This window comes from Tyto alba, unplaced genomic scaffold (genome assembly GCF_018691265.1).
Source record: "Tyto alba isolate M040663 unplaced genomic scaffold, T.alba_DEE_v4.0 Super-Scaffold_19, whole genome shotgun sequence".
Taxonomy (NCBI): domain Eukaryota; kingdom Metazoa; phylum Chordata; class Aves; order Strigiformes; family Tytonidae; genus Tyto; species Tyto alba.
Genome location: NW_024881281.1, coordinates 13,302,963 through 13,330,948, shown reverse-complemented (window position 1 = coordinate 13,330,948; position 27,986 = coordinate 13,302,963). Strand labels below are relative to the sequence as shown.

At 53.3% G+C, this 27,986-nt stretch overlaps 4 protein-coding genes across 6 annotated transcripts; 2 read left to right on the top strand and 2 right to left on the bottom strand.

The window, feature by feature from the left end:
- Positions 1-36: 36 nt before the first annotated feature.
- LOC116965152 (fibrinogen-like protein 1-like protein) lies at positions 37-17,292 on the bottom strand. The gene is made up of 3 exons (XM_042791724.1): positions 17,067-17,292; positions 1,844-1,963; positions 37-767 (listed from the first exon to the last, which is right to left on the bottom strand). Exons 1-3 carry the CDS (start codon positions 17,200-17,202, stop codon positions 133-135), a joined length of 891 nt encoding a protein of 296 aa, XP_042647658.1. The 5' UTR covers positions 17,203-17,292; the 3' UTR covers positions 37-132.
- Positions 7,651-13,839, top strand: LOC104363658 (fibrinogen-like protein 1-like protein). The gene is made up of 4 exons (XM_009970141.3): positions 7,651-7,691; positions 9,391-9,534; positions 11,604-11,666; positions 12,767-13,839. Exons 1-4 carry the CDS (start codon positions 7,688-7,690, stop codon positions 13,393-13,395), a joined length of 840 nt encoding a protein of 279 aa, XP_009968443.2. The 5' UTR covers positions 7,651-7,687; the 3' UTR covers positions 13,396-13,839.
- VPS37D (VPS37D subunit of ESCRT-I) lies at positions 16,807-23,847 on the top strand. Of its 3 annotated transcripts, XM_042791723.1 has the most exons (6): positions 16,807-16,945; positions 17,704-17,875; positions 18,233-18,315; positions 18,485-18,619; positions 21,439-21,568; positions 23,805-23,847. In XM_042791723.1, exons 1-6 carry the CDS (start codon positions 16,823-16,825, stop codon positions 23,807-23,809), a joined length of 648 nt encoding a protein of 215 aa, XP_042647657.1. In that variant the 5' UTR covers positions 16,807-16,822; the 3' UTR covers positions 23,810-23,847. The 3 variants fall into 3 exon arrangements, with proteins under 3 accessions (XP_042647657.1, XP_042647655.1, XP_042647656.1); XM_042791721.1 differs by lacking the exons at positions 21,439-21,568; positions 23,805-23,847 and adding an exon at positions 18,795-19,392; XM_042791722.1 differs by lacking the exons at positions 21,439-21,568; positions 23,805-23,847 and having other exon boundaries at positions 18,485-19,072.
- Positions 23,848-26,704: 2,857 nt separating this feature from the next.
- Positions 26,705-27,972, bottom strand: DNAJC30 (DnaJ heat shock protein family (Hsp40) member C30). The gene has a single exon (XM_033007177.2). The coding sequence runs from the start codon at positions 27,935-27,937 to the stop codon at positions 27,305-27,307; it is 633 nt and encodes a 210-aa protein (XP_032863068.2). The 5' UTR covers positions 27,938-27,972; the 3' UTR covers positions 26,705-27,304.
- Positions 27,973-27,986: the final 14 nt, after the last annotated feature.

The window sequence follows — 27,986 nt, the reverse complement described above, 5'->3', positions numbered from 1 at the left end:
GCAGGACCTGCAGGCAGCGCAGGATGTGCACTGGGACTGGCACAGGGCTGTTGGCAGGCACGGGAACGGGGCACTGAGCTGGGGACGGTGGCATTTCCCCAAACTCCCAGGAGGCTGGGCGCTGTGGCATGGTCAACACACATCTGTGGGTTTGACCAGGATGAGGGAGGATGTGCAGTCACCATTATCGCAGAATCCTGGCCAGAGGATGTGGGTTTTGGCATTGAGCAGGACGTTCTGGCACTTGTCGTACCACCAGCCCCCGTAGCTGTTGGCACAGTTCCCACTGTACTGGTCCTGGTCCCTGTCAGTCGTGCTGAACTTCATGTTGTCATGTATGCCTCCCTTCTTGGGGTGATAGCTGGTCAGATAGTCATCCCCATCACCAGAAAACCGGCCCAGCCTCAGCGGGTACCCTCTAGCCTCGCTCTCCACCCTGAAGATGTCATACTCGGCATAGTGGGTGACATTGGCTTTATTCCGCACGATGAAGCGGACCTTGTAGGTGCCCTGCTGTGTCAGCAGGTGCAGGTACTCGGTGCCCAGCCAGTGATCGCCCTGCACGTTCCCAAAGCCGTACTTGTAGGTGGTCCAGGATTGCTTCCACGTAATCTCAGTGTCATGAGAGTTTCTCTGGACAACAGTCCAGCCCTTGCCTTCGGTGTCCATGTCGCACCACACCACGCGTGGAGGTGACCGTGCCGGCTGGATGACATACACCCCGCTGGGGCTGGTCTTGTGGAGATGGCTGCAGTCTGCAGGGAACCCTGTGACAGCAGCAGTGGCAAACACAGTTTGGGGTGAGAGAGAGAAAGATCAGATGAGTCTGTCAGGGCAACAGGGAGCTCCTGTAGGTGTGTGAGGACTCGGGACAAAAAGTGCTGGGTTTATCTGCAGTCTACTTCACAATGTAGAGTGGCGTTTTCACTGGCTCATCAACAGGGCAACCAAAGGTCTCTAAGACAGTGGCCCTGATGAGAGCCCTAGGATCTATTTCTCATGACTTGTTATTTCATTTGGAGCCTTCTAATGCATCTGGCCAAGAAGAGAGGGGAAAAAAGTGTTCCAGATGCCAGTGATGCCCTACAAGTATATCTGGCCCTCACACAAAGCCCTTGATATATTGGCATGCAGCTCTTGCAAGGATCAGAAGTGTACAAAATGCTCTAATGGATGAGGATATGTAATGAAAATTTATATTTTCTCTGGGGGTCATGTCATTGCAAAAGAAGTCTAAGTTCTATCTTGATCTCACAAGGATCTCTTCCCCCAGCTTGTTGCAGTTTATCTGTTAGCAGGACTGATCTGTCATGACTTACTTGCCAAACTAATTTGCTGTCTAATTAATTTTTCTTGTTTTGTGTCTGATGACAAAGAATTTACTGTTGGTAATTCCAGTTCAGCCCATGAAATTCTGTTGGCCATCTAGGTCTTGCAAGGGAGTGTAACTACCCTTGCAGGGAAGAAGGGAATACTCCTAATCCAACAAGAGCTAAGAAAAAATAAAATTGCTGGGAGGATTCCTCCAAGAACTGAAGTGTAAAAATACAGGAGTACTGCAAAGTAGTTCTGCCAAATTATGGTGCTTGGGCAGAAACTCCTTGGTTTCAGCATGGAGCCACCAAGGGAGTGAGGATGGCTTGACAGGTGTCAGGCTGCTTATTTTACAAGCCATGGCCCAGGGGTTTGTGTGTGTGAGGAGTTCTTGTGTTGTGCATCAGTCTGAGTGCATGCTGACCTTCCTAGTAGTTAGCAGACATGAGAGTCAGTGCTGAGCTAGGGAGATACTTTCCTGCTCTGCACCTTGCTGCCAGCCGGTGTCCCCCACTCACTCCATACTCACCACTCCGGGAGCTGGCAGTGGGTACAGCTGGGCCAGCGTTCACGCAGAGGAGAAGCATCGTCACCACTGTGGGTAGGAGGACAAGGTCCCCATGGAGCAAACTTGTCCCAGCCTGGAGCCCTGGGGAGGAAAGGGCCCAGCACCATTAGGATCCCTGGGCAGCCTCCTCTGGCCCTACTGATGGCCCCTGGGGAGCTCGGACCAGGGCAGGCAGAGCCGCAGGGTGCAGGCAGGAGCGGGGGGCTCCCGGGGTGGTGAGAGCTGCAGCTTTGGGCAGGGTCTGCCTCGGCAGGGCTGAAGTAAGGTGAGAAATGGCTTTGTCACCCTCCTGATCAGCCCCTTGCCTGCAACAGGCAGCAATCTGACTGTAGATCTGTTTTCAGAACCTACAGCCCAAGAGTAGTTTAAAGAGAGGACAGTGACACAGCTAGACCTGGGGAGAGTAGTTTTCGGGGGGGGGAGAGATCACAAGAAACAGTTCTTTTTGAAGTAATCATGCTTAAACCTTTTATAGAAGCCACTCCAGCCCAATAACAGCTAGTGGGAAACCAGATCCAAGGGATGGGTCCTGTTGCACAGATACAAGCTCCCAAGCAGACAGGAGGACGTCTCCTGGGCCCACACAGTAACACAAGCCCAAACCCTCTGTGCTGGCCACCAGCACACCCCTACACCCTGCACTAGCTCAGTTACTGGGGGAGCTGCCATCACGCCTGGGCAAGGACCCCTCTGCAACCACATGTTCCACATGCATTGGTCAGGAGGGGAAAGAATCAAGTTGAAATCTAGGTCTCCACATTAACCTCCCCTCAGGATGTGGGAATACAGAGCATAGGCAGCCTGCGAAAGCGTAGGCTGGCACCAGGCACATCTGTCATTTGGTGCTTTGGTCTTGCATTCCTTCTGCTACCAGAGTGCCTGGCAGCATCCATCACACAGGCTACTGTCTTGCTAATCATCTTGTGCCTTTGATACTCACCCCAGTCAGGTCTTGTTTGAGCCCAGCACCACACATGAATGAAGTGTGCCACTGGGACAATAACTCACCCATCACAACAGCACGGCTGAGCAGAGATCAGGAACACAGTGGTGCACCCTCCTATGGCAAGCTTTCCATGGTGGCTTTATAGGCACTGCACACACCCACTTTTGTTCACGTTTGTTATTTGTAGAGGCACAAGGAGGCACTTGCAGTTTGTGACTCAAGCAGTTTTCAGATCCCATGACAGCATAACTAAACCCCCTGAGGGGAGAAAGGCACGTCCTTCCAGCTAGAGAAGTACAAAATAATCCCCTCCATGTTGAGGGATTTCAATTATTGACTCTTCCAGTCACACAAACACTACATGTGAATTGCCCACTTGGAGCAGATTCTGGAGAGCCATGATCAAACTGAAGTGGAGACCCACAGCTTTTTAAGGACATACACACAGAAACTATCAAAGAAGGAGAGATAGGTCTCCAATGTGCTCAGTCCCAAAGGTGACCTTGGAAATATGAGGAGAGGTCCTCAAGAGACATGCCTGCTTGCTAACTCTCCAGTGGCAGGTTTCAGGATCAATGATTTAAGTCATTGGGCTGGAACCAGTGTCTAGCAGCCAGAAGTCACTATATGCACAGTGTCCCCTGGCACCCCAATATGCATGCCCTGAGTAGAGGGCAAGGGTTCCAGGCAACAAAGAGGTGCCTATGGGTCTCTTTGCCCCTCTTCTTCCCAATCCCTGTCTTTGGCCTGGTGAGTACCATGCAGATTCCCCCCAGACCCAGAAATGTTGACCACGGGTTGCTCCTGCTTTACAGGAGCAAAATGCTCTCAGGACAGGTTGGTTGTGAGGGCTGTTCTTCATGTGAGAAAGTGCAGACAGCTCCATCACTTTGTCAAGCCAATTTTAAGAGGATAAAGATGTGGCCCTTCTACTTTCTTGTCCTGTGTTGGTTTCAGTAGCCTACTGACCAGATGTGTTCTTCATGGCACATCTTTAAACCTTGGCTTCACAGTAAGCCAGTGTCAAGCTGAGGCTCCCACCAAGCCTTCTGTACTGCAGGAGCCCACATCAAGCAGTGCAACTTGAAGGTCTGGATGGACAGTGGCATACAGATTTCTCCAAGGTAAGGGATCCCTGGATCAACCTCGACCTGAACCCTTAGATCTCACCCCTGTTTGCTTGGTTAGAGGTTGGAGGCCCTTGTCAGAAGCCTCATTTTGTTTGGGAGAATCATAAAAGCAGCACTCCCAAGTCTATGGAGGGAGAAGGGCCCAAGCTGCCTTTGGAAGAAAGACCCTAGGCAAGAAGGGCCATGTCTCCTTTCTGTGGGGGCAAGGCAAGTGGGTGACTTAGGGGCTCCCACAGGCTGCCTGCAGAGCTAATGCCAGCACTGGGCAATGCAATGCTTCAGGGCGTGTGGGTTGCCTGTGCCAGGACTGGCAAGCAGGCTGCTGCTGGTGAGCTACCACTGGGATCACTGCTGGCAACAGGGCTCCCAGATGCATCAGGAACATGGGTCCCACAGGTCATGGAGAGGAAGTCCTCCCCTGCCCCTGTGTACATGAGACTCCACTGGGCTGCTCCAAATGCAAACAGTATTTCCTTCAGAAAAGCAGTATGTCAACAGGACAGCTCACCTACAGTCCAGTAGAGACCCCTGTTTTGAATTTAGCTCAAACATTCCAGTGGATGATGTCCTCAAAGTTACGAAATAAAGCTTTTCAAAATCATGCTGACGTGGGACCTCTTTCTAAGAAGACAGCTGCAAGAGGACCGCTGAGCAGATATAGGTTGGAAGCAGAGCTGAGGATAACAACCAGTGGTTGCATTCCAGAGAGGCAGAACAGGGGGCACCATACAGCACTCAAGGGAGGAGAACAAAGGTATGAGCAAGCTCTCTGGGAGCAGCAAAGGCTGGCTGCTCCCCACGGGCAGGTAGAAGCCCAGAGTGCACCCTGAGGAGGCAGTGCCCGTGCTAGCAGGGCTCTGTCCTGCTGGGCCTGAGCACAGCAGGCAGAGCTGAGTGTTGGCAATGCTCCAGGCAAGGCAAGCAGTCAGCTGGGTCCGAGATCCTGGACAAAAGGACACAGTGCAAAAGGCAGGGCTGGAGATAAGCTACCACATGGATCTGAGTGGTCCGTTCAGGAAACGAGCTACCTACAGTGTAGTTCTAAGATCCATTCAGAAAATAAGGCCAGAGAGGGAACTGGAGGCCAGTACTCATGCAGTGTGGCTCAGGTTAGGACTGAAGGCCCAGGGCTGAAGTGTAACAGGCATCATGGGCCCAGGGGAAGGTCCCAGGTGGGACTGGTCACCAGCCATCGAGACCTACTGGTGCATCCAGGGCTGTGATAGTAGCAGTTAAACCTGAAAGAGCAAATCCCGCTGGCGTGGCTGGCTGTACAGGTCTCCCATGCTCCACAGGCCCTCAGGCTTTTGCCATAGGTCTTTGGGCTTACAAAATGGCTTCTCAAGGCACGTTCTGCTGTGGCCAGCTCTGAATCTTGTGCAAAGGCTGGCACCATGACCGAGCTCCTGCAGAAATACAGAGGCATAGGGGCAAGGGAGCGGGCTCTTCAGAGAACCGGAGAAACACAGAGTAACCAAGAACAGGAGGACCTCTGAATGTCTCTGATCTGATCTTGAGACCAAAGCAGGGACAATTTAGAATGAGTTGCTTAGGGTCATATCTGAGTTAGTCATGAATATGTCAAGGAATGGAGGTCCCACAACTTCTCTCTCTCTCTCTCTTTTTTTTTTTTTTTTTCCAGTCTTTGAACACCTTCAGGCTGAAATTGTTTTTATCTAATTCTAATTTCCCTCCCTTCCCTTATGTCCCCTGTCTCTTATCCTATCCCTGTGCACCCCCAAGGAGAGTCATAGAATCACAGGGTGATAGATTAATTTAGGCAGGGAGGGACATCTGGGGGCCATATAGTCCAATTCCTGCTCAAAATGGATCTAAAAAAATCAGGTCATTGTCCAGTCAAGTCTTGAACACCTTTAAGGACAGAAATCCCACAGACTCTCTCTGGACACCTGTTCCAGTATTTTACCAACCTCATGTTAAAAGAAGTCCCTATTGCTAAATGGAATTTCCATGTTCCAACTTAGATCCATTGCTTCCCATCCCACCACCATGCACCTCCTTGGACAGCCTGGCTCCATGTCCTCTGTATCCTCGCATGAGACAGTTGTAGTCAGCAATAAGACCTCCCTGTTGCTTGCTCTTGTCCAGGTGAAGCAAGCCTAGTTCTCCCAGATTCTCCTGACACATCCTGAGCTCCAGGCCCCTGACCCGGAGGTCTCCACTGAACTTGCTCCAGTCTGTCAATATGTTTCTTGTAATGAAGGGTCTGAAAGTCCAAAAATGAGGAGTCTGACTCCATCTGCTCTCCACTCTCCCACCAGGTAGGTGTAGGCAGCAACAAGATCCCATCTTAGCCTTTCTTTCTTCAGGCTGAACAAGCCCATCTTTCTCAACCTGTCCACATATGTCTCAAGTTTTACTCACTGTTGTGCATGGAGAAGCCCTACACAGGACACAACACTCCAACTGTTGTCTCACACGTAAAAGTGAATAATCCCTTCCCTCACCCTCCTGATTGCATTTTTCCAGATGAAGCTCAGGATGCAGCAATCAAGAGATCTGTGCCATGACCATGGCTCTTTCAATATCAAACATATACCAAGCAGGTGTTAGGCCGGAGGACACAGCTGGGGTTTCAGAGAAATCCCCTCTATGACCTTGTCCCTGCCCGCTTTGCACATCCTAACCACATCCTCCTAGAAAAGCTGGCTGGGGGCTGGAAGCTGTTGGTGAAGCACTGATGAGGGTTGCTGCCTGCTTTTGCTTGCATGTGCTGTTTGAGCAGAAGCAGCAGCACAGCAGGGTGTGCACAGGAGCCTCCAGGACCAGGCTGCCAGGCTGCAAGCAAATAGCCAATGATAAAAACCCAGCCTGCTCCCTCAAAGGCTCTGGCCATCTTGTGCTGTCCAGCACAAGGTGGATGCTGGGGTACAGGAGTCTGCATAACTGAGAATACTAAGGGTATCAGTCCCTAAGAAAAGAATGGTCTGTCATTTTCTGTAAGAAATCCATGGTGTAAGCACTCCTGGTAGCAGAACGGAGCTTGAAGTGAGACCATTTTACATCAGTGTCATGCCATGATTCTTAAAACTCCTTTGTGACTGCTGCAAGGGTCACAGTGCCAGGGGAGATCACAGTGCACATTACACAAGAGTCAGAGTGGTGGTGGCAGGCCAGGCACGTCAGGAGGTACCTGGAGCGGCACTTTCTGAAGTTTGGTGCACAATTTGCCAGGAACACTAGAGTACCTCTTTCCTGAAGGGTCTAGTGGGGTCCCCAGTGGCTGTTGGGCTTGTTGCCTGCTCTGGAGAGAATGATTTACGTCTGATGTTTAATTTCTGTCCAGGAGTGGGAATGTCACCTGTGTGTGACATTTCAACTTACAAATTGAAATGGGCAGAGGTGCCCAGAGGATGCCGGTTCCCTGGGGAAACTCTGCCAGGGCAGGAGGGCAGGCAGGCACTGTAAATCACAGTTGTTTTAAGGCATTCACTTATTGGCACCAAATTATTTGCTTTGCCTTTGAAGAAAGCTCTTCACCTTTGTGAGACACAGCTTTCATCGTCTGAGGACATATGATTTAATGTTAAAGAGCAAATAATCCGTAAACCACTAGTCCTGCTGCCAATCAGAGGACAAGTGCTGTGGTTTGGGTCTTGTGCCTCCACCCCCTCACTTGCTGAGCCCTATAACTTTCAGGCTGGACACCTCTCCAGTCAGGCCAAAACCACTTGGCTTCCTGCTCCACAGGGTCCTCGCAGAAACGGCATGGGTGAGTGTGGGATGGGGTGGGATGGGATGGGATGGGATGGGATGGGATGGTGTGGGAGGGGATAGCACCGCTGCATGTGGCTGTGAGTCACAGGGCATCTCAGCACTTTGTCTTCTGCAGGGCTCCCTCCTCCTCACACCCTTGCCATCCCAGCGCTAAGTCCATTACCTTGTCTGGGCTCACTGTGCCCTGGGCTGTAACCTGAAGAAGGAGCCTGCATGTTCTGCTATTTTCAGGCTGTGTCAGTGTAGCCCTGGCATGCCAGATAGCCCATTTTACAAGCCTTATATTTATCAAACATCCTTTGTAATTTTCAGTTCTCCAAGGAAAGTATTAGTTACCCTAGAATAGAAAACGGATTTTTCATATATTCTTGCTTAAGGATTGATATTGAACAGGTATCAAGATCTGGAGGTTAGATGCTCGAAAGCACACTGCTGTCCCCAGAAGAATACGCAGGAGAGGCCGATCCTCTCCCCTGTATCTCCTTCTTATTCAGACCTCTCATGACCATTCATGGGGGAATGGGCCAGCAGTGGAGGGAACATTGCTTCTCTGGTGGCATAAAGAAGAGATGTCTTTAAACATAACTCTGAATAGAAGTGTATCAAGACACTAAATGTTATGTAGGAATTGAGAAGCAAATCAGTTGGACTGAAGTGTGTTTGGAAGGCCTTTGATGTAAAACTGTAAGCAGCACAAATGATCAGTGACAGCTCTGAGCATTCCCAGAAAGGGGTGCTTGTCTCTAGAGTGGCTGCAATCACACGCAGCAGTTCCAAGCTGGCATCACTGATCATTTTCCTTCTCAGTCATCTCAGGGAACAGTGCCAAACTCAGGTATCCTGGGGCAGTGCAATAAGTTTGGCTTTGCTCCTTTTTGAACAGTGGAGGGATCACATTGATCATCTGCCAGTGAGCTACAGCTATCGTATCATGAACAGATTTCTCTATGGGCAAGTGTCTCCACAATGCCCCACTCTCTAGGAATCATGACAAACTTCCTAGTATTTTATTTAGATTTAATATTGCAAAAAGTGTGCTGGTTTCTCTAGTTGCTCTGAGCAAGAACAAACCAGAGCTGCTGGCTACATATGGAAATTCTGAAGTAACCATATAACCATATAAATGATACCATTTCCACCAGCCAGGCAGTAATTCCTAAGAGTTTGTGCTGCCCCTCTCAGTCATGCTGCTTTCATTTAGAGCAGAGAAATACACACGGCCCTGCCTGGGGCTTGCTCCCACCCACACATCTGGGTTCTCACTGCCCACAAACCTGGACTGGAGGCAGGTGTAGCCCCAGTTTACACCATGTGAGTGTGTCATGGGAGCGTAATGGGAGTTGGGAGGAAACGGGATTCCTCCCTCCATGCTTACCCTGCTTGTTATCTCCAGTCCCGAGACTTGTTCTTTATAGGAATTTCTGATTGCAGTCACTTTGGGTTTGGACAAGGTTTTTGCACTTCTCTCAAAAACCACCAACAGCAGGTGCCACCACTACTGACTCTTGCCAAGGAGTATATGACAGCTCTTCTAAGTGAGTGAACTGGGGCATATAGCTCCAAGAGGGAGCTCTACACATAATGAATTCTATTTTCCTGTTTTGCTCTGCAAGTAAAGGAGTCAAATTGGACTCACGGCTCTCTGATGGAAGAGTTATGATCTTTCTTCTTTTTCTAATCTCCTCTCATTTCAGCTACCCAGTGCTTTTGTCTCCTGCTTTTCACCTGCCTGCTGGCCCTGGCAGCATCTCTTCCTGCCTTAGACATAAAAAATTTGTATCTCCTCAATGGCACGCTGGATGAAATTATGAATATTCCCCCAGAGTCCTCCCAGCTTGGTAAGTATACCACTACAATATGGAGAGGCAAACAAGGTCACATCCAGTCAGATCCTACAAGGTTCTCACCAGCCTAACCACACCCCTGTAACACAGAGGTAGGTCTAAATACTGGTCTATGTGTGGGCAATGCCAGTGCAATATAGGCTGTCTTACTAGAACAAGAATCATCTCAGACTCCTCTGCTTTCTGCCTGTCCCTTCTCCTGCCTGGCATTAAGTTCTTCTGTCCATAAATGAGTCCAATAGTCTAAAGCCCAGAGTGCCCTGTGGCACAGGTTTGGTCTCATTGGCAGGAAGAACCAAGCCAAGGGTTTTGTGGCCCACAGAGTCTTCCTTGGAGAAGCAGTGTTAAAGATGTTGAGGCAAACAATCACAGTGTATTTTGAGGACATAGAGAACAGTAGTCATCTCTGGAAATCACAAGGTCAGTGGACAACTGAATTCAAGAAAGAAGTGAATACAAAGAGGAACTAAATTAAGTTAATACAGTCTAAGCCATGGCACTGACACAGAGCAATCAGTCAAGTGATGGTACAGAGTAACCTACAAATACCAGGGTATATTAGAGCAATGAGGAAGTCTCCAGGAAATGCTCCTGGAATAAAACTGGGGTCTGTAGGTGGGATAAGACATGACGTGACAGAAAGGTCTGGTTCCCTTCCAAGGGAGGAGGAAGAGTTCTTGGCAGAACTCAAGATCCAAGTCTTTGATGCTAGTTTCACATCAGCCTTCACTGCAAAAGTTAGGAAACTGCCAACACAGGGAGCACCCATGACTGAGACAAGAGCTTTGGCTCCACCAAGAACTAGAAGTCTGAGTATAGAAACGGGGTGTGCTCTGGGCTTCACACTCATTTCTCACCCAGACTACTGGTAAGTGCTCTGAAAATATGAGCAGCATGAATGCAAGATGGGTAAGTGGGGAGGCATGCCAGAGAAGACAGGCTAACATTCGGAAATCTTGACTTTGTGGAGGAGTGCTTCCAAACGGATGGGAAGTGAAGCCAGAAAGGAGCAGGGGCAGACTGTGGCTTACAAAACAAACATGAGTGAACAACTTCATATGGCTGTAGTAAAAGTAAATACCATAGTAGGAAAGTCCTCTAGACCCCCTTACATGAGTGTTTCCCACTCCACACAGGCTCAGGCCAACCAACCTCAAGACACATTTGGAGAGGAAAGGGGAAAAGTCAAAAGGAAAGGGGTCAAAAATCTGGCAGGCAGACTGTATCAGGAAAAGCTGAAGAACTGGATAGTTTAGCCCCAAAATCAGAAGACCACGTAGGAAGTGATAGCAGTATTACAGTCTGTCTGCAGCAAAAAGTGTACTCTGGGTGTAGTAAGAAAAGGAATGGGCTTATACACAGTGCAAGAGACTTGAGTTAAACACTGCATAAGGGAGGGGATAGGAAAGCATCAGCAGAGAGAGAAAGCAGGGAGCAGATATTTGAGGATGTTAGAGAGCAGCAGTTGCAGGGTTAGGCATCTGTTTCCGAGAGGGGACAGGAATGGCTTTTGTGATTCCATAGGCTTGTGATTAATTCCTCTGTTTCATAGCCACCAGTGGATACACAGAAGATGTCCTTGCAAAATAACTGCATCAATTCACAATAAAATATCCTCTTGTCCAACAACACCCTTCAAATTCCCTTCTGACCCAGCTGAGCAGAGCCCCTCTCCCAACTCCTGACACCTGCACCCGTTTCCCTGTGCCTGTTCTCACATTTCTTCCCCCCTCTAATCCCTCTTCTTCCTGACTCCTTTCTTAACTGCTTCTAGTACACCTTAACAACCGTCTTTCCAGTATTACCACCACCATTCAGGGTCTTTCCCACATACACTGTGCCCAAATCCTTCTCACCAAGAAAGCAACTGCCCCATTCTAACAACACATAAATTCCCCTGAACTACCAACTGACTGATAGCTGAAATGGTAACGTCCCTCTGGAATTAGGAGCAACAACAGAAAAAAGTAATATCATCTGGAGAAGATCATGTTCTTCCATCAGGCATCTGACATGTCTACTCTCAACACTCACTCCTGTCTCCTCTGTTCTTGTTAATTCAGATGATGGTGGCAAACATGTTCGACAGGTCAGAGACATTGCCCACCACCCACCAGCAGGTCATGGTAAGTCTTTTCTCAAGAAGTACATCTGCTCCTAAGGTTTCACCATTGCTGGGCTAATGAAGAGCTCTCAGCCACCTTAGCCCATGTCCTACATGCACTCTGGCTCCTCCCAGAAAAAATGTTGATAGGCTGTAGAGGTGCCACAGCTCGCAACCTCGGGGAGACTCTATTACCAGCCATGTCCTGGACTCAGTAGTTGATGAGGATCTTAGCGTAAGGAATTTTCCACCTAAAGATCCAAACTGAAAAGCGATGATTCATTACTGGCCTTTGAGAAGCAGTGATTGGCTGTTTTCCTATTTTCACTATACAGTTGGTGAGGTGACTGGGTAAGACAGGGACTGACTGTGTTACTGAACTGATTGAGTCAACATTAGCCCACAAGGCCACAAGTTAGGTCCTATCTGAGTAGAAATAACCAGTAGCAGCAGTACTGGGAACAGAGCAAGTCCCTTCCCAGAAGTGTGTAGGTACACTCAGCTGTTTGCTATATAAGGTGCTGACAGTCTGGAGCATGCAAAGGCCATAATCAAATCAAACAAGTCAGGAAGTCTCTAAAGACCTTCTCGGGTAAGACCAGAGAAAACCAATGGATTTACCCTATTGAGATCACAAGGACTGATTTAATTATTAGCAATATGGATGTCTTGATCACACTCTCTCCAGGGTTTCTGAGATTACTATAAAGCTCTACAGACTCCATGCTGTAACAGCAAATGGCTTTATAACCCAGGTTTGCATTTGTCTGTGTGGTGATACATCACCTGCATGCTGCAGGCAAATCTCCACAGCACTGCAAGGCTGAATCCAACCTGGACTGGGGTGCATTGTGTGCTGGGTGAAGGCAATGTCTGGCTTGGTATCATCAGGTTAAGACATTTTGGCAGTGTGTCCCGATCAGTTTGAATTCTGCCTTGGGAAGATGTGAAACCCAACTCTTATGTTGATCATTTCAAGATTTTGATTTACTCCTGTAAGCCCATGGCAGGAATACAGCCCAAGAATGTGTGTGCAGAAAAATATAGGCTCAAAAGAAATATCAGGTACTTTCAGTGTCTCACTGTGTGGGTTTTAATAACCATCTCTGTTTGCTGCCCCAGGTTGGCCCAAAGACTGCAGTGAGATCCCTGCTGGCAGCCGCAGCGGTGTCTACATCATCCAACCGAAAGGGCTCCACCACCTTGTGGTGTTCTGTGAAATGAATGTGACAAACGGTGGCTGGACGGTCATCCAGAGGAATCATAAAGACACACCAGTCACCTGGGCCGAGTCCTGGAGCACCTACAAGTACGGCTTTGGGAACGTGCACACTGAGTACTGGCTGGGCACCGAGTACATCCATCACATCTCCAAGCAGAAGGTCTACCAGGTCAGGTTTGTCATCCAGGACTCCACAGACAACATCAATTTCTCAGACTACAACCTCTTTAGTGTGGAAGATGAGTCCCACGGCTACCGGCTGAGGCTGGGCTCCTACACAGGGACGGCGGGGGATGCCATGACATCAGACAATCCCACCACCATGCATGACAACATGAAGTTCTCCACAAAGGATCGGGATCAGGACACTTACAGTAAGAACTGTGCCTACAGCTATGAGGGTGGGTGGTGGTACTCAGCGTGTTATTCTGTACGGCTGAATTTCAAGGGTGGCATGACATGGGGCAGCCTGTGCAAAGGGAACTGTAAATCCTCCCTTATCCTTATCAAACCAGCTCCATATTGTTAGTGCTCCTTCACCCTCCTGTCCACACTGGACACTTTGAGAAGGCTCTGCATGGCCAAAGAGCTTGAGCCTTTCTGGAGCAGAAAGAGAAGCCCAATGGTAGTAGGGTTTTAGTGAAATGACACTTTCCAATCTCCCCCTCTGAGTGCAGGCTCTCCCTCTGCTCAGCTCTTTCCCTCTGTGCTTGCTGATGATTCCTTGTTACTCTGTTCATAATCAAGAATTTTAAAATCGCTTGTGAAATTTGTGGATTCCAAATGTACCTTCCCTGTGGGAGAAAGACACTCAGCCCTGGAGTGACTTTTCATCAGAGTTTCTTAGCTGCCTCTAGAACTCATATCAAGCAAACAAGTTACGTGCCACAAATTTCCATACTCTCTGTGCCTCCCTGTAGTGTCTGAGAAAGCATCCCAATAAATTTGCTTCCTTGAGTTCATTCTCCATTAATGAATGTCTGGTTTGTATCTCTGAGGTGGTCCCACTGAGACAAGAAATCCCATGTCAGGTGCTAGGACTGGAGTCTTGGGGCTTGTGGAAGGAAAAAGCCTTGAGTGGAATGGATGGAATGTATGTAAGAAATCACATGAATGGATGTAAGAAAATTAAATCTAGCTACACTGAGATAAAGGACCTGTGGTCTGCATGGTAGGGTTCAGAAGGGACTTGTCACATGGGAGAACTCTTCCCACATCATCACCATGTTCGCAGCTCAAGGTCAAAAGCTGTGGCAATGTCCTGGTGCCAAGGTCCTGCCCCTGCTGGGAGGCTGCATCTGTCAGGGTTTGTTCCTCACTGCCTGTCTGTCTGCACAGTCATGTTTTGATCCTGCAGAAATACGATTTCAAAGTCATCAGTAGATCTGTCTGCTGTGACTGAGAAGCAGTGAACTTAAATGGAAGCAAAAGGGAAGTAGATGAGGTGTTAGGAAGCACCTGAGTTAAGAGACATTAACGGGGGAAGAGCTCATTACAGAAATGGGCTCACCATATCCAAGTTTCTGAGACCAATTCAGATGAACCTTTGCCAAGAAAATTGCAGACAGAGCTGATGCTGTGAGTCTGCAAGACAAGGTCCCTACAGCTCTTGCACCCCACAACACTCTGGCACTGCTGGGACAGACTGTTTGAGAAGCACTTTCAACTTCACAAACTATTTCTGGCTTTGTCTAAGGGCAGCACAGCAACAGCAGCAAGTTCTACTTCCAGGACAAACAGCTAAGGGAAAACCCATCCCTTGCCTGCCAGCTGCAGAGCTGAGTACCCACTAGGACCATCCAGAAAGGTTTGAGAAATTAGAAAATACTGAAAGAAATGAGCAGTGGAGGATCTCCGAGCCAGAAAGTACCTTGCACTGCTCCAGAGAACTGCCCTCAGCACTGCAGAGCATGGGGGCAGTCTGAGTGATGTCTAGGAAAAAGAGAGCTCGGGACTACTTCTACTGAAAGCAGCTCTCAGGTGAAGCAAGCTGCACTCACTCTCCTGAGAGCCTCTGGCAAACCAGAGCTGCCCCAAACCAGAGCACTGAGGACTGGTGGGACCTCAGAGTACAGCCCGTGCCTGCCTTGCAATGGGCACCAGAGCACAGGGAGGGGAGTCACAGAGCAGCTCCATGACTGACTTGACATTGGCTGGAACAGATGCTCTCCTGTACCAGGGACACGAGATGGTAGCAGCAGGTGGAGGATGGCTGTCAGAAAGGTGCCCCCACCCCAGCCCTGGTGCCCCCAGAGTGGATTTGGCTTCCAAAGTCAGTAAACTCAATGACATCAGGTGGCACTGGGCTGACTATGAAAAGACACTGCTGCAGCTCCTGGGCCTCTAGGGTTTCCAAGTGACAGGCAAAATTGGAGTTGCATTTGCACTGCCAGACTAAGGAGCAAATGACCCTCGTCCCAGCAGTGCTGTCTTCTGTTAGGGCTCTCCAAAGGCAGTAGAGAAACGCAGGCCAGCAGAGGCAGGAGAGCATCATAAAATAGCCTCACAGTACAACAGAGCTGGCACCCACCAGCCCAGGAGGATGGGCTCAGCGAGTGGGTGTCTCTGCACTGCCATCTTGTTCCTCTACCACAGCATGTCCCAGTGCACAGACAGGTTCTCATCTCTCCTACAACAGCACCAGCTCCACACAGCTCCTTATTCCAAGCTACCCATCCAAATACTTCCTAAATCCTGCTGGTCCCTTGGCCACCCAACAGCAGTGACCTCCAGCCCCCAGCAGCTCCCTAGCAGTTTCCCTTCACTCAGGTCCAGCAGCCGGTGTTGGTTTGAGGTGACACCAAAAGTCAAGCAGTGGACATTAAATGCTGTCTCCCACCATCTATTTGCTCCCTAGAAATGTCCCGGCCAGGACAGAACAGTCCCCGCTCCAGCAGCAATGCGTGGCTTTCCTTGCAGCCATGGTTCTTCACTAAGGTGAAACTTCCCCAGTAAGCAACTCCCACCTCCCATGAGGTCCTAGTTTGCTACTTTTCACCAGCTTCTCCACCACATCTTTTACTGCAAGAGTAAGAACAGGGCAAAGATACAAAGAGAGTTTCCAGCACAGAGACGTCCTGAAGCGGAGCTGATGGTCCTTACACAGGTTTCTGATCCCTGATTTTTTTGTTTAGGTCTCTGAATCCCTGGAGACATTTAGTGACCACAACACCCTGTGGCGAGCAGTTCCCCATCACATGTGGGGCAGCGCTCCTGCGTACCCCTTCCCCAGGGGATGAAGCAGACCCGCGCAGAACTGGTAGTGACAGGGTCCTCACTGTTCTCTCTTTCCTCTCTCACGAACCGATGGGTACAGCGGTGCCTGGGTGTTTACAAGACGCACAAGTGCAGTGCCGTGAAGTACAGGGTGAGGCCAATGCGGTGACAAACGGGACGCAGACGGTGCGGTGCACTGCAGGGCACGCACAGCGCAGTGCAGGCTGCAACACAGCGTGGTGCAGCGCAGAACACGTGCACGGAGGTGCAGGATGCACGAAGCGGGGTGCAGGGTACGCTCGAGGTACACGGAGCGGGGAGCAGGATGCACAGAGCGGGGTGCAGGATGCACAGAGCGGGGTGCAGGCTGCACAGAGCGGGGTGCAGGATGCACAGAGCGGGGAGCAGGATGCACAGAGCGGGGTGCAGGATGCACAGAGCGGGGAGCAGGATGCACAGAGCGGGGAGCAGGATGCACAGAGCGGGGTGCAGGCTGCACAGAGCGGGGAGCAGGATGCACAGAGCGGGGAGCAGGATGCACAGAGCGGGGTGCAGGATGCACAGAGCGGGGAGCATTGACAGTCCCCGCCCTCAGCTGGGGGCGGGGCGGTGCAGCACCGGAGCGCCTTGTGCTGAACTGCGGCTGCTTTAAGGCCGCCGGGGCGGGGCCGGGGCGGGCGTGGGGCTCTCGGTGCCGCGGGGGGGGGGGGGGTGGGGGGTGTCCCGCTCCGTGCCCGTCCATGTCTCGGCCCCCGGCGCCGCCCGGCTCCCCGCGCCGTTTCGGGGCGCTCAGCACCGCGCACCTCCGCGCCCTGCTGCAGGACGAGCCCCGGCTGCAGCGCGCCGCGCGCCTCAGCAGGAAGGTAGGGCCGGGGGGGGGGGCCGCGGCCGAGCCTGTTGGGCTTCCCTTGATACCTGGAATCCCGCCCGCCGAGCCCGGGGCGGGGGGGGGGGGGGCTCCGGAGGAGCGGCAAACCCCCTCACCGGCTGGGTTGGGGCGGCCGCCCCTTGGGCGTCTCGGCTGGCGGCTGGTCCCGGGGCTCCAGGTGCTGCTTGGCGTTTCGGCAGCCATCGCCCGCCAAGCAGCTTTGGGCCACCAAAACCCGGAGCAGAGCCACATCCGCTGCCCCGGCCCCTCTCCTCGCCCTCCACGCCTGGCTTCGTTCCCCGCCCCTGGGATGAGCTCCGAGTGTTCCCTCGAGTGCTCGTTCTCAGCCTGATCTCACCGTCTTTTCCCCGGGCCTCTGAAAGGGGAGCCCAGCACCACGCTCTACTCCCCTCTGCGTGGGCGGGAGGTCTGTGTGCAGCGGGAGAAGGTGTGTGTCTCTCTCCTGACACCCTTGTTAGCTAATGAGCCCTTTCCTCTGCAGAGTGGGCTGGGTTAGACAGCCGTGAGGTTTGCCACATTCAGGGTAAGGTGCCCTATGCAGCCTGAAGGCCAGGTCCAGCCGTTGCATCCCCCCTGGGGTGCACCCCCCTTTCCAGGCAGAGCAGAGGGATGGGGACGGTGCAGGAGGAGAGGGTCTGCCCCTGGATGGACCCCTCCTGGCAGGCTGCCTGCTCTGACCGGTTCTGCCCATTTGTCCCAGTGCTGACACACACTCCCCATTCCCATCCCCAGTTTCAGAGTCTGCAGCTGGAGCGGGAGATGTGTTTGGCTTCAAACTGTACCCTGGCCAGGGTGAACCTGTCCCTGCGCCCACGGCTGGAGGATGGGAAGGCTTCCCTGGCCATAAAGTACCAGGAGCTGCAGGAGATACGAGAGGCTTGCTGGGACAAGCAGCAGCGCCTGGGTGAGTGGGGCACAGCTGAGGGGATAAGGCAGAGCCCAGCATGGCCAGAGCAACCCATGTTAATATGAGGGCCTGGGTGGGCTCAGCATCCTCAAACCTGCCCCAGGCAGATGGCCCAGCCATGATCAGGAGCAGTGGGGAGTGATGCTGCCTGCGACATAGCCAGCCCTCGGCTGGGCCTGGTGACTGGTGGGATGTGGGCCTCGGTGTGCAGGTGGCTGGCTCCAGGGATGTGTTTGGGGTGTTTCAGTTCGTGGCAGGGGGTAGCTGATGCTTGGGGATGGGAAAGACTGCAGCTCCAGCAGTGGGAGCGTCCGGGGGGAGGTTTGTTGGCAGCCCCATCCCTTCCCAACACAGAGATGTACCTGGAGAAGTGGAGCCAGCAGAGTGCCCTGGGCCAGCTCCAAGCCAAGCTCAATGCCTTCGAGGCAGAGTCAGAGGTGAGTCAGGCAAGATCCCTGTGCTGCTGCCCCTACTTCCCCTGGACCCCAGATTCATCTCTGTGATCTCCTGTGTGCCAGGCCCTGGAGAAGAGTTCAGGGTCCAGGGGGTCCCTCTGTGATCCCACGGCTCTCCTGGCTTGATGCTATCCCACTGCCCATCCCACAGGCACAGATACAACAGTTCCTGGCCCAGGATCTGCCCCTTGATTCCTTTCTGGAGTCCTTCTGCCAGAGCCGCACACGTTCCCACATCTGCCGGACGCAGCTGGAGAAACTACAGGAGCTGTTGCAGAAGGACCAGGTGGGCAGGGACCTTGTGGGCGCTGTGGGGTGCCCAGGGGCCCTGGTTACCCCAGCACCAGCCCGCCTTGCCCCACTGCGGAGTGGAGTAGCCCCCAAAGCCTTCAATCTCTCCTATGGTTTTGTGCCTGCCTTTCTCATGCCCTCGGAGGCTGTTGTGCCCTTTGCCATGCCAGCTGCACCTCCCAGACATCGTCTCCCAGCCCTGGGATACCAGCCAGCATCTCCCTGCTCCAAAATCCCCGATTTGGGCTCGCCCCTGTGCCTTGCTGGACACATCCCCCTGCTCAGCTCCCAGCCCATTCACAGGCAGCAGCGGCCACAACACCAGAAGCAGGAACCTCCACACCGGTAGCAGGGCAGGGTTGGGGAACATCCCTGCTCCTGGCCCTGTGCCTCCTCAGGGGCTGTACAGCAACACCCTAGCTGGGGCGTGTGTAGGGGTGGGTGTGTGGGGTAGACACAGCTCTGAGGGGCTGCAGTGTCTGTTGGGCAGGCACAGGGGTGGGTGCTCACAGGGGGTTGGAGGTGTCTGGCCCAGGGGTGGGATCGGGCGGGTGCTGTGGCCAGGCAGTGGGTCCTGCACTTGGGGAGCTGCCAGGGGGGTATGTCTTCTGCACCCACAGCAAGATGAACCATGGCAGGAGGTGGGGGCAGGTGGTTTGTGGTGATGTCAGTGGGGTCAGCTGAGTAGGAGATAGGAGGGAAGAGGGCCCAGGAGTACTGGGTGCCACATGCTTTCTGAATAAAGGCTCATTTCCATGCTCTGTGTTACCCCTTGGCTCTGGCAGTGAAGAGAGGGATGGGACAGGCAAGCTGTGGGAAATGGATGTGGGAGGACACTTGCCACACTTGGAGGTGACTGGCAGTCAAGGAACGTCCTCCAGCCTGGGGAGCCTGCAGGCATTGCACCAGGCTTTGCTCAGCCTGTCAACACCCTGGGGAAGGCAAGAGCCACCCCTGAGGCAGGCAGAGAGCCCAGTGAGTGTTCATTTCCCCCAGATAGGTGCCAGGGACCATCTCTCAGCAGTTTGCCCCTGCACACGGTAAAGACCTCTGGTAACCAGAGATGCCTCATGCCCGCAACCAAGCCCTCACCCCCATGAAGAGTTACACTCCACAGCCAGCTGGGCTTGCTCATGGTTCCGCAGCAGCTGGTCTCATCAGCCTGTGTGTAACCCTGCAGTGTTTTTAGTTCCCATTCCCTGTCCACCCTCTCGCATTAGCCCTTACTTCAGCCACCACTGGAAAAGGCAGCAGGAGGACTGAGCTCATCCTGTTTCAACCCAGGCTCCTCTGTTGCTTTCCTTAATTTCACGCAATGGATGGTGAGACAAGGCTGGGGGGATAGCCCTGATTCCTCCTCAGCACCCTGGGGTACTTATTCCCTGTTCTGAGGTGTCTCTTGTGCTGTTTCTACCTTTTGATTTGGTTTCAAGTTCTTGTGCTTTCAACCCCTGTCTGTAGCATTTTTTAGTTCTTTTCCCGTTGCCTGCCCATCCTGCAGCTTGGCACTGTTATGCCGACTGCTTAGAAAAGATCTAAAGCAGCAAGTGGTCCTGGCTCTGGCTACAAAGCACTCCAAAATATGAACCATTGGTTTGCAGTGTCTGATCACCCCCTCCACCACTGAAGGTACGCAGCCCTATGTCAAACTGCAGCCCTTATTTGTGGGACTGGGGCCACTTATCCAGTATAACCAGTTAAAACAGGTTTAAGACAAAGATAAATTGTGAAGTGGCCACTGTGGCTTTATTGGCAGTCAAGGAAATGGTAGTCATCGGAATATCTGGGGTTTCACAGAGCACCTTCTGTTTTCGTGGGTCCCACCAGGCTCAGTTTGGGCTCAGTCTGTCAGTGAAAGGTCCCAGGACATGCCTGATTGCCACAGTCAGGCTCTGTGGCTTGCCACATGCCAGGAGGAAGGACCATGGTAGGGTGACAGCCATGGCATGAGAGCTTGGTTGGGTTCCCTTACCAGTCCCAGCGGTCCAACTTAACCAGGGAAATAAGGAGACTGAGCAGGAGTATTTAAGAGGCCAGTTGGTCCGTGTGGGACCATCTGTGCTGTGGCTGGAGGGGGCTGGGAGGCACAGGCAGCCCTGTACTACCCAGTGCCCTGGAGTCACCCAGATAGTTGCTCAGGCTATCCTGAGGGCTGCACTGGATGCTCCACAAGATGACCAGAGCTGTGGGTGCAGCATGGGGCCAGGGGCCCAAGCAATGTGTGTGTGTCAAGCTATGAGGGCTTTGAGCACACACACACAAGGAGGGGGGAGAGGGGGTGTAAGCACAAGGCTTCTCCCTGGGGATCCAGATGACCACCTGGGAGAGGCCACCTTAGCACCTGGCTCAGGAAAAAAGGACCCCAAGGTGATGGGGTGAGGATATGGTGCATGCTGGAGCCCAGAGCCAGGCACATCTATGGCCAGCCAGAGGCAATGCTGATGAGCTGTGTTACTGCCCTGCAAGATGGGACCAGGCACAGCACTGGGGCTGGCACTAGTGCACGGGCAACTGTGCACATGGAGCCAAGCTGCCTGAAAACCAGCCAGGCACAACCAGTGGGGCTGGGCAGTCCCAGGCAATGCTGCATGTGTCTGTCACCGGCCCCAGGACAAAATTCCCTTGCTCCAAGCAGTCAATTTACAGTAAGGGCAAATGCAGCCCCATGAGTGTGAACCTTCAAGGTGAGGAGCTGCCTCTCTACAGCCTGGGGAGAGTGAGTGTGCCCCACCAGATCTGACAGCACTAAAAGTAATGGTCCAAAGAACAAAGTGAGCTGGGCTGCTGTTGCCCTGACTGTCTTTCTGTCCACAGGAGTCCTGCAGCACCCCTGGGAGCCTGGCCAGCTCAGCGGGCAGGCCCCGGCAGCCCCATGGTCCCGCTGGGCTGGCTACCACCCCACTTCAGCCAAGGTCCTTTAATCACTGGGAAGCTGCCAAGCAAGGTGAGCCCCTGCCCTGGGGAGGTTCCTCCAACCCTGGAGTTGGTCCTGTCCAGTCTGGAGCACATACTGCCCCAGGCAGGCAGCTGGACCCCCCAGCTGCAGTGGTGTGTATGTGCAGTGTTAGTGTACCCTGCGCCTCTGGGAAATACGGCAGCACTGGGTGTCTGCCTCTCTGCTTCTAGAGTGTGCAGTCAGCGCCGCACCATACTGGCAGCTTCAGCCCCTTCTGCAGGCAGGCCTGGACTGAGGACAAAGTCCTGCACGGGGCACAAGATGGGAACATTGTTAACAGGCAGGAGCTGGCAGCAGCCCAAGGTGATCCCTCTGTGCCCTTCCTTGCCAGCACAATGGCTCTCCCTGCCGGCACCAAGCACTGCCTGCCCTGCAGGACCATGTTGAGGAGGGGCCAATGAACCTGCACTCACCCCAGGGAGGAGGAAGTGTTGCCACCAAGGTGTGCACCGGCACTGATTTCTGCACTGGGCCAGGCAGCAGCTTGGGGCCAGCTCAGCCCCTCTGCCAGCTGGTGCGCAGCCAAACCCAGGAGGGGCAGGCAGGGAGCTGGCCCTGCCAGCAGTGTGGCCTCCCTGGCCCCCCAGGCTTGGCTTTTCAGAAGCCAGGCTGGGTAAGCAGCAGCCCCCAGCCCAGGGGGGACAGGACACCTGGGAGAGAAGTGGTGCTCCCAGCATGGGCAGCCTCTAGGAGACCCTTTAGGCTGCAACCCTGGGTCTGCGGGGATGCAAAAGCCCGGGCTGAGGCCAGCCAGCAAGGAGTGGTGCCAGGGTGCCCCAGCTGGGCCTCCCTGTGTGGCAGACACTACGCAGGCAGCCGCAGCCGGGCTGCTAGCAGGGGAAACTCTATTAACGGTTAACTATTAACAGAGGAGTTGCCGCAGGAGATGCTGTTGAAGGGAGGGGAAGCTGCCACCCCATCCACAGGTGCTGCCAACCATGGCCCTTCCCTGGGAGGGTAGAGCCAGCATGGGCCCAGCAGCAGCAGGACTGGGATGCAGAGCTCTGTCCACAAATCCCAGGGCAGGTCTGTCCCCTCACCCCCCTCCCTGCCAGGCCAGCCCCTCTTGAGGAGGCAGGTGTGATGGCCACCCCTCCAGTGCTGGTCAGGACCCTGCTCAACCCAGTCTGCAGATTCTTGTCTCTGCCCCTCATGCCCCAGCACAGCTGGCACCCCCGAAGACCTGCCAGGAGCCAGGTCCAACAGTTTATTTCCCAAAGAGCAGCTCAGTTTCTCCAGATGGAGGGAAGAATAAGGAGACCCCATGCCTGCAGGCTGCACCACCCAGCAGCCGAGGTGGGCAGCTCAGCACGCCAAGCCTGCACTTCCGTGGACATCAGCCCCTGAGAACAGGCTGGGATAGGACTGGGGAATGGGGTCTACACTGAGCTTGCAAGGCCTCAGGACTGGGGCTGTCAGGCTTCATCCAGCCTTGTCTCAGATTGCCAAGTGGCCGTTAACTCATTAACTACTTTGTTTGAGTTTTGCTTCCCTTTTACAGTGGCACAGTGTGATGTCTGCTGTTAGTAATTCAAGGGTGGGATTGAGTAACAAGAAGTTACACAGAATAAACCCCGGGGGTGAAGGTGCAGAGTAGAGCAGTACAGCCCTCAAGGGGTGGGCATAGGGTGATAGCTGAGGTCCCACAAGCCATGCACCATTTGGCAGTTCCTTTCAGTGACGCAAATCTAAGACCTGGCAAAAACCGGTGGCATGGGTAAAAGAGAACCCCAGCATCCAGCATGCATGCAATACATCACTTACTATAAAGGCAGACATAATGTGGAGCTGCAGAGCAATGGAGAGAAGGGTAAGATGTGCTGGAAAATGTGTAAAAGTGGCCCCAGTGGACTTGAGAGTGAGGAGGAAGAAGTCCCTACTGTGAACATCACACTCCTCCCAGCAAAGGCCTCAGGATGCTGACAACTCATGGTGACCTTCTCCTCAGGTGAAACTGCCATCTTCACCACCCTGAAGGCACAGGCCAGGAGCAGGCTGTGTAACAGCTGACTGCAGTATTTTACTGAGATTTGTTTTGTAGTAACTAGATACATCCACATAAGGAGACAAAGCCTGTAGTAGACTTGGGAGTGGAAGCAGTTCCCTGCTGTGACCCCCTACCCATGGCTGCCTTGCCCATGGCTGCAGGAAGATGGGCTGTCTCTCACAGAAATGACCCTCTGTGGCTCAGTACCCCAAGGATCTGTCTTTGTTGTCCCTGCAGTGTAAAGACAGCCAAGGCCACTGGCAGTTGCAGCGCTTCACCCTCTTCTGCATGGCTCAGATCCAGCTGCCAGAGGAAGGTGCTGGAGCAGCACACAAGCCCGTGCTCCCTCAGAGCAAGTGTGAAGGAAAGCAAACTTCTCATAGCTCTCACTGATCTGCACAGCACTTCTCCCGTTCTGAAGACAGCTCTGTAACCCACTCCAGTTGCTCAGCATCCCACTGCTGGAAGCACTGGATAGTCACCTCTCGACAACAGTACTGCTCAGCCACTGCCACAGTGGTAGAACATGGGGTTTAAATACAGAGTAGGTTCCTGTGCAGCAAGCCTCACACATCTATCAGTCCCACTTGTGCTCTGTTTCCTCTCCTTTTCTACTTTGACCTTCTGTTCCTAGTGCACTTGTACAGCTCACACAAGCCCCTACCATCACACCGCTGCCGTCATAGTTAGGGCCTGCTGTATTTCCCCTAGTAGTTGTCCCATGGGCATCCCACAAGGACTGCACTCACCTGACTAAAAGAAAAACACACACACACACAAAAAAATCCAGTTTCTCCTGGCACCTTTCCATAAGTGAAACAGCTAGGGAAAGACACGAAAGTGATGACAGTATTGACACAAAAAGACAAAGAGTGAAACCTGGTGTGCTGAAATCTGACAGTCAGGTCTGTGCATTTGGACTAGCTCCAGCGACTTTGCACCCAAGCCCCTAAAATCCTGGAGCAGAGGAGCATTCAGGCCCAACCAGGGCGAAGGCGGTATTGGGGAAAAGCATACATTGTACCACCCCAAAAGCGACAGACTGGGTGCCCCAAAGCAGCCCCCCATACCCTGCACGCCATGCTTCCCCTCCTCTGACCAAACTCAGCAGCAAAACTAAACACTGCCTGCAGCACACAACTGCAGAGCGTGGTGAGCTCAGAGGGTACGTCACAAGTGCACAGCAACCCCCATGTGTCAGAGGCAGCAGAGAACGGCTCTTCAGCAGGCAGGAGTGAAGTGCACAGTGGCCCGGGGAGGCCATCCCACCCAATCACCACTGACTGCAGGCAGTATGCCCACCCTTCCCAGAATGGCCCCAGGGAAACAGGACCCCCTCCTCCCCACCCTCCTCCTCAACCTGCCACAGTCACTACGTGAAACACCAGCCTGTCCCCTAGCCTCCATTTTTCAGCAAGAACAAGGAATATTTACCAAAGACCACCAAAAGAAAGATGTGTGATTTTGTCATGTTTATGGCTGGATATCTTTAATGTTCAAGAAGTATCATGGAGATCTGAGGAAGAACCAGTAATATGAACTGCCCAAACCACTCATTGAAAGGCACATGGATTCGCTCAGTTTTGGTGCCTGGTTTCTTCACCCCCAAATTTCAGATACAAGCACCAAACACAGAGCAGAAGGGTCAGCCCAGCCAGCTTACTGGAGCAGCTCTACCCTCTCCCACTGTTAGGGGGCAGAGCAATGCAGGCAGCACACTAGCTAGCCTGTTCCTATTGCACTACACCAGACTCTCTCTCTGCCAGGAAGCTGGCTCAGGGCTGGGTATGGAGCCTGCTTGCGGGAACAGCCCACCACCCCAGACCTCAGCACTAAGTAGATTTAAGAAAGATCAATCCAGAGGACACCTCGTGTTTGGCAGGGCTATCTTAAAAACCTGCAAGGCATAACACCAGGAATTAGAGAGGTGCTCCCTTGTACCCACCGCTTCCCATGGACACCCCTAGCTTTTCCAGACTGTAAGAGCATGTTTGCTGCCAAACTCTGCCACAGAAGCCACCTATGGTCTTTCAAGTGACTTGGTTTATAGCATGAAAATGCATCAGCATGTGACACAGAGCCACAACTCTAGAGACTTTCACTCTGTAACCAATGTCCTTGGACACCAGTCTCTTGCTCTTCACATGCTGACATTTCAGCACTATAAATCCACACAGAGGGACTGACAACTAGAGAGGATCCTGGAAAGCTCTCTCTCTGCCCCTGGGCTGAATTTGCTCCAAACATGCAGCAGTCTCTGGAGTCTGCTGCTGGAAGTGGTACAATGCTTTCCAGAGAGGCAGGAAGCTCTCCTCTACAGCATATACCCTATACCAGCAGACATTACCCTCTCTGCCATGCTACTGCCTCAGGCTCAGTTCAGTATCACAGAACTCCACAGCTAGAAAACATGGGACATTTGCTTTCAACATTTTTTTTTGTTCGGAGAAAACCCAGGGTCACTGCAGTGAGAGGTAAAGGCTTGGCTCCTGCGCAGAGCACTGCCAGCCAGGCCCAGCAAATGCAGATGAAGACTTTGGCACACTCACAAGTGCAGTACCATGAAGCTTCACTTACTTCGTGTAATACCAACATAGCACAAGCAACTTTCACCCAAGGAAAGACAGAATCTCTGAGGGACATAATTTTTAGTTCTTAAAATACTTCAGTACTTAAATAGGCAAATACTCTTATGTGCAAATGATGCTTAGATACATGTAAAACATGAGCGATGCCACTCAGTGCTCAGAAGTGTTCCACTCCCAGCCATGAAGGCCTGTGTGGAATGGTCTTGTGCAAAGTTCCTGGCAACCCCTAGACAAGACAGGCTGTTCTCAACACATAAGTGTTTTCGGCAGCACCTCCAGGAGATGTCACATGCTAGCAAGGACATGAGCTGCCATGGGCCCAGGTTTCATTCTTCCAGGCTGTTGAAACCAAAACTTCCATGTTTACCACAGTGAGGCAAGCCCTGAACAGGAACAGACAAGGGCAATGATGAAGTCTGGATTCTCCAAAGATGTAGTGACAACGGGTGTGACAGCACAGAAGTGGCAGGTCTCGGATTAACAAAACCACAGAGTGCCATAATCCAGCATTGATGAGAGCACCCCCCATGAACACATACAGCACACAAACACCATTGACAGCCATTTAATCTCTGCTGAGACTTAGAACAGGCATGTGGTTCTCAACAAGGTCAAACAGCAGTGCCAGTGCACGGTCCACAAAGCAGAGTCCATGAACTGCGTTTACCTGTCAGGCACCGCGTCTGCAGGGTATACTGGCAGAGGGGACACAGGGCAGCCTGTTGAGCCTCTACGCCACATCTGCAAGGTCACACCAGCAAAGGGCACATCGCAGCCTGTGGATAAAAGGCCCACACGTGGCATCCAGTAGTCGCAGGCTGACTGCAGATCACACTGGCAGCGGTCACATCACACCCACATACCACGCCTGCCAGTTGCACTCTGTCCGAAGGTCATGTCAACAGAGGGGTCAGGTCACAGCACACACACACAGAGCTTACTTGCTGTGTACTGTCTCTGAAGGTCACACTGGCAGAAGGGACACATCTCAGCCTGAGGAGCAGAGCCCACGCACGGTGTCTCTAACTGTTTGGGTGCAGGGGACACCCCCCAGCCAGCCACCAGGCCCACTGGTGACACGCTGTCCTGACGCGGCCATGCAGCTGGATGGGCGCACGGTGGCTGCCCAGCCCTGCCGTGGCCCCGCTGTCACTTGAGGCTGTAGAGGACAGCGAAACCCAGCAATAAGATGACCCCGGCCGAGAGGTTGGAGAGCGCCTGGAAACGTCCCAGAGTAGCGGCCTCCTCCCGACGGAGGCGCAACTGCTCCCGCCGCGCCCGCAGCACCTGCTCCCGCTCCAGCTGCTCCCCGTAGTGCGCCCGGTAGAAGGCGTCGAAGTCGAAGGGCGGCGTGAGGGGCCCCGGGCGGGTGGCGGCGGCCCGGCGCGGCGGGGGTGGTGGGGTGGGCGGACGGCCCGGGGGCCGGGGGGCGCCGCGCAGGTCCTCGGGGCCGAGGAGGCCGCGGTCGTACTTGCGGCGCAGGGCGGCGCTGCCCAGCACCCTGTAGGCCTCGCTCACGGCGGCGAAGCGGCGGGCGGCGGCGGCGCTGCCGGCGTTGCGGTCGGGGTGGTAGCGGAACGACTGCTCGTAGTACGCCGTCTTGATCTGCGCCGCCGTCGCCGTGGCCGGGACCCCCAGCACCTCGTACAGGTCGCGGCGCGCCCGCGGAGCTCCGCCGCCGCCGGTGTGCCCGCCGCGGGACGGCGCCAGGCCACGGCCGGGCCGGGGGCCCCGCGGGGTGGCGGGCAGGGGGCGGAGGCGGCCGAACGCCGCCGGCTGCATCAGGCCGAGCCGCCCGCCGCCATCTTGGGATACACACACCCACCCACCC

Coding starts and splice junctions, on each gene's coding strand:
- LOC104363658 (XM_009970141.3), top strand. Junction 9,535..11,603: donor CCCAGAGTCCTCCCAGCTTG/GTAAGTATACCA, acceptor TTGTTAATTCAG/ATGATGGTGGCAAACATGTT. Junction 11,667..12,766: donor CCACCCACCAGCAGGTCATG/GTAAGTCTTTTC, acceptor TTGCTGCCCCAG/GTTGGCCCAAAGACTGCAGT.
- VPS37D (XM_042791721.1), top strand. CDS start 16,823: ATGTCTCGGCCCCCGGCGCCGCCCGGCTCCCCGCGCCGTTTCGGGGCG. Junction 18,316..18,484: donor CCTTCGAGGCAGAGTCAGAG/GTGAGTCAGGCA, acceptor CCCATCCCACAG/GCACAGATACAACAGTTCCT. Junction 18,620..18,794: donor AGCTGTTGCAGAAGGACCAG/GTGGGCAGGGAC, acceptor TTGCCATGCCAG/CTGCACCTCCCAGACATCGT.
- LOC116965152 (XM_042791724.1), bottom strand. CDS start 17,202: ATGTGGCTCTGCTCCGGGTTTTGGTGGCCCAAAGCTGCTTGGCGGGCG. Junction 1,964..17,066: donor CGGCCGCCCCAACCCAGCCG/GTGAGGGGGTTT, acceptor TTTCCTCCCCAG/GGCTCCAGGCTGGGACAAGT. Junction 768..1,843: donor CACTGCCAGCTCCCGGAGTG/GTGAGTATGGAG, acceptor CTGCTGTCACAG/GGTTCCCTGCAGACTGCAGC.
- DNAJC30 (XM_033007177.2), bottom strand. CDS start 27,937: ATGCAGCCGGCGGCGTTCGGCCGCCTCCGCCCCCTGCCCGCCACCCCG.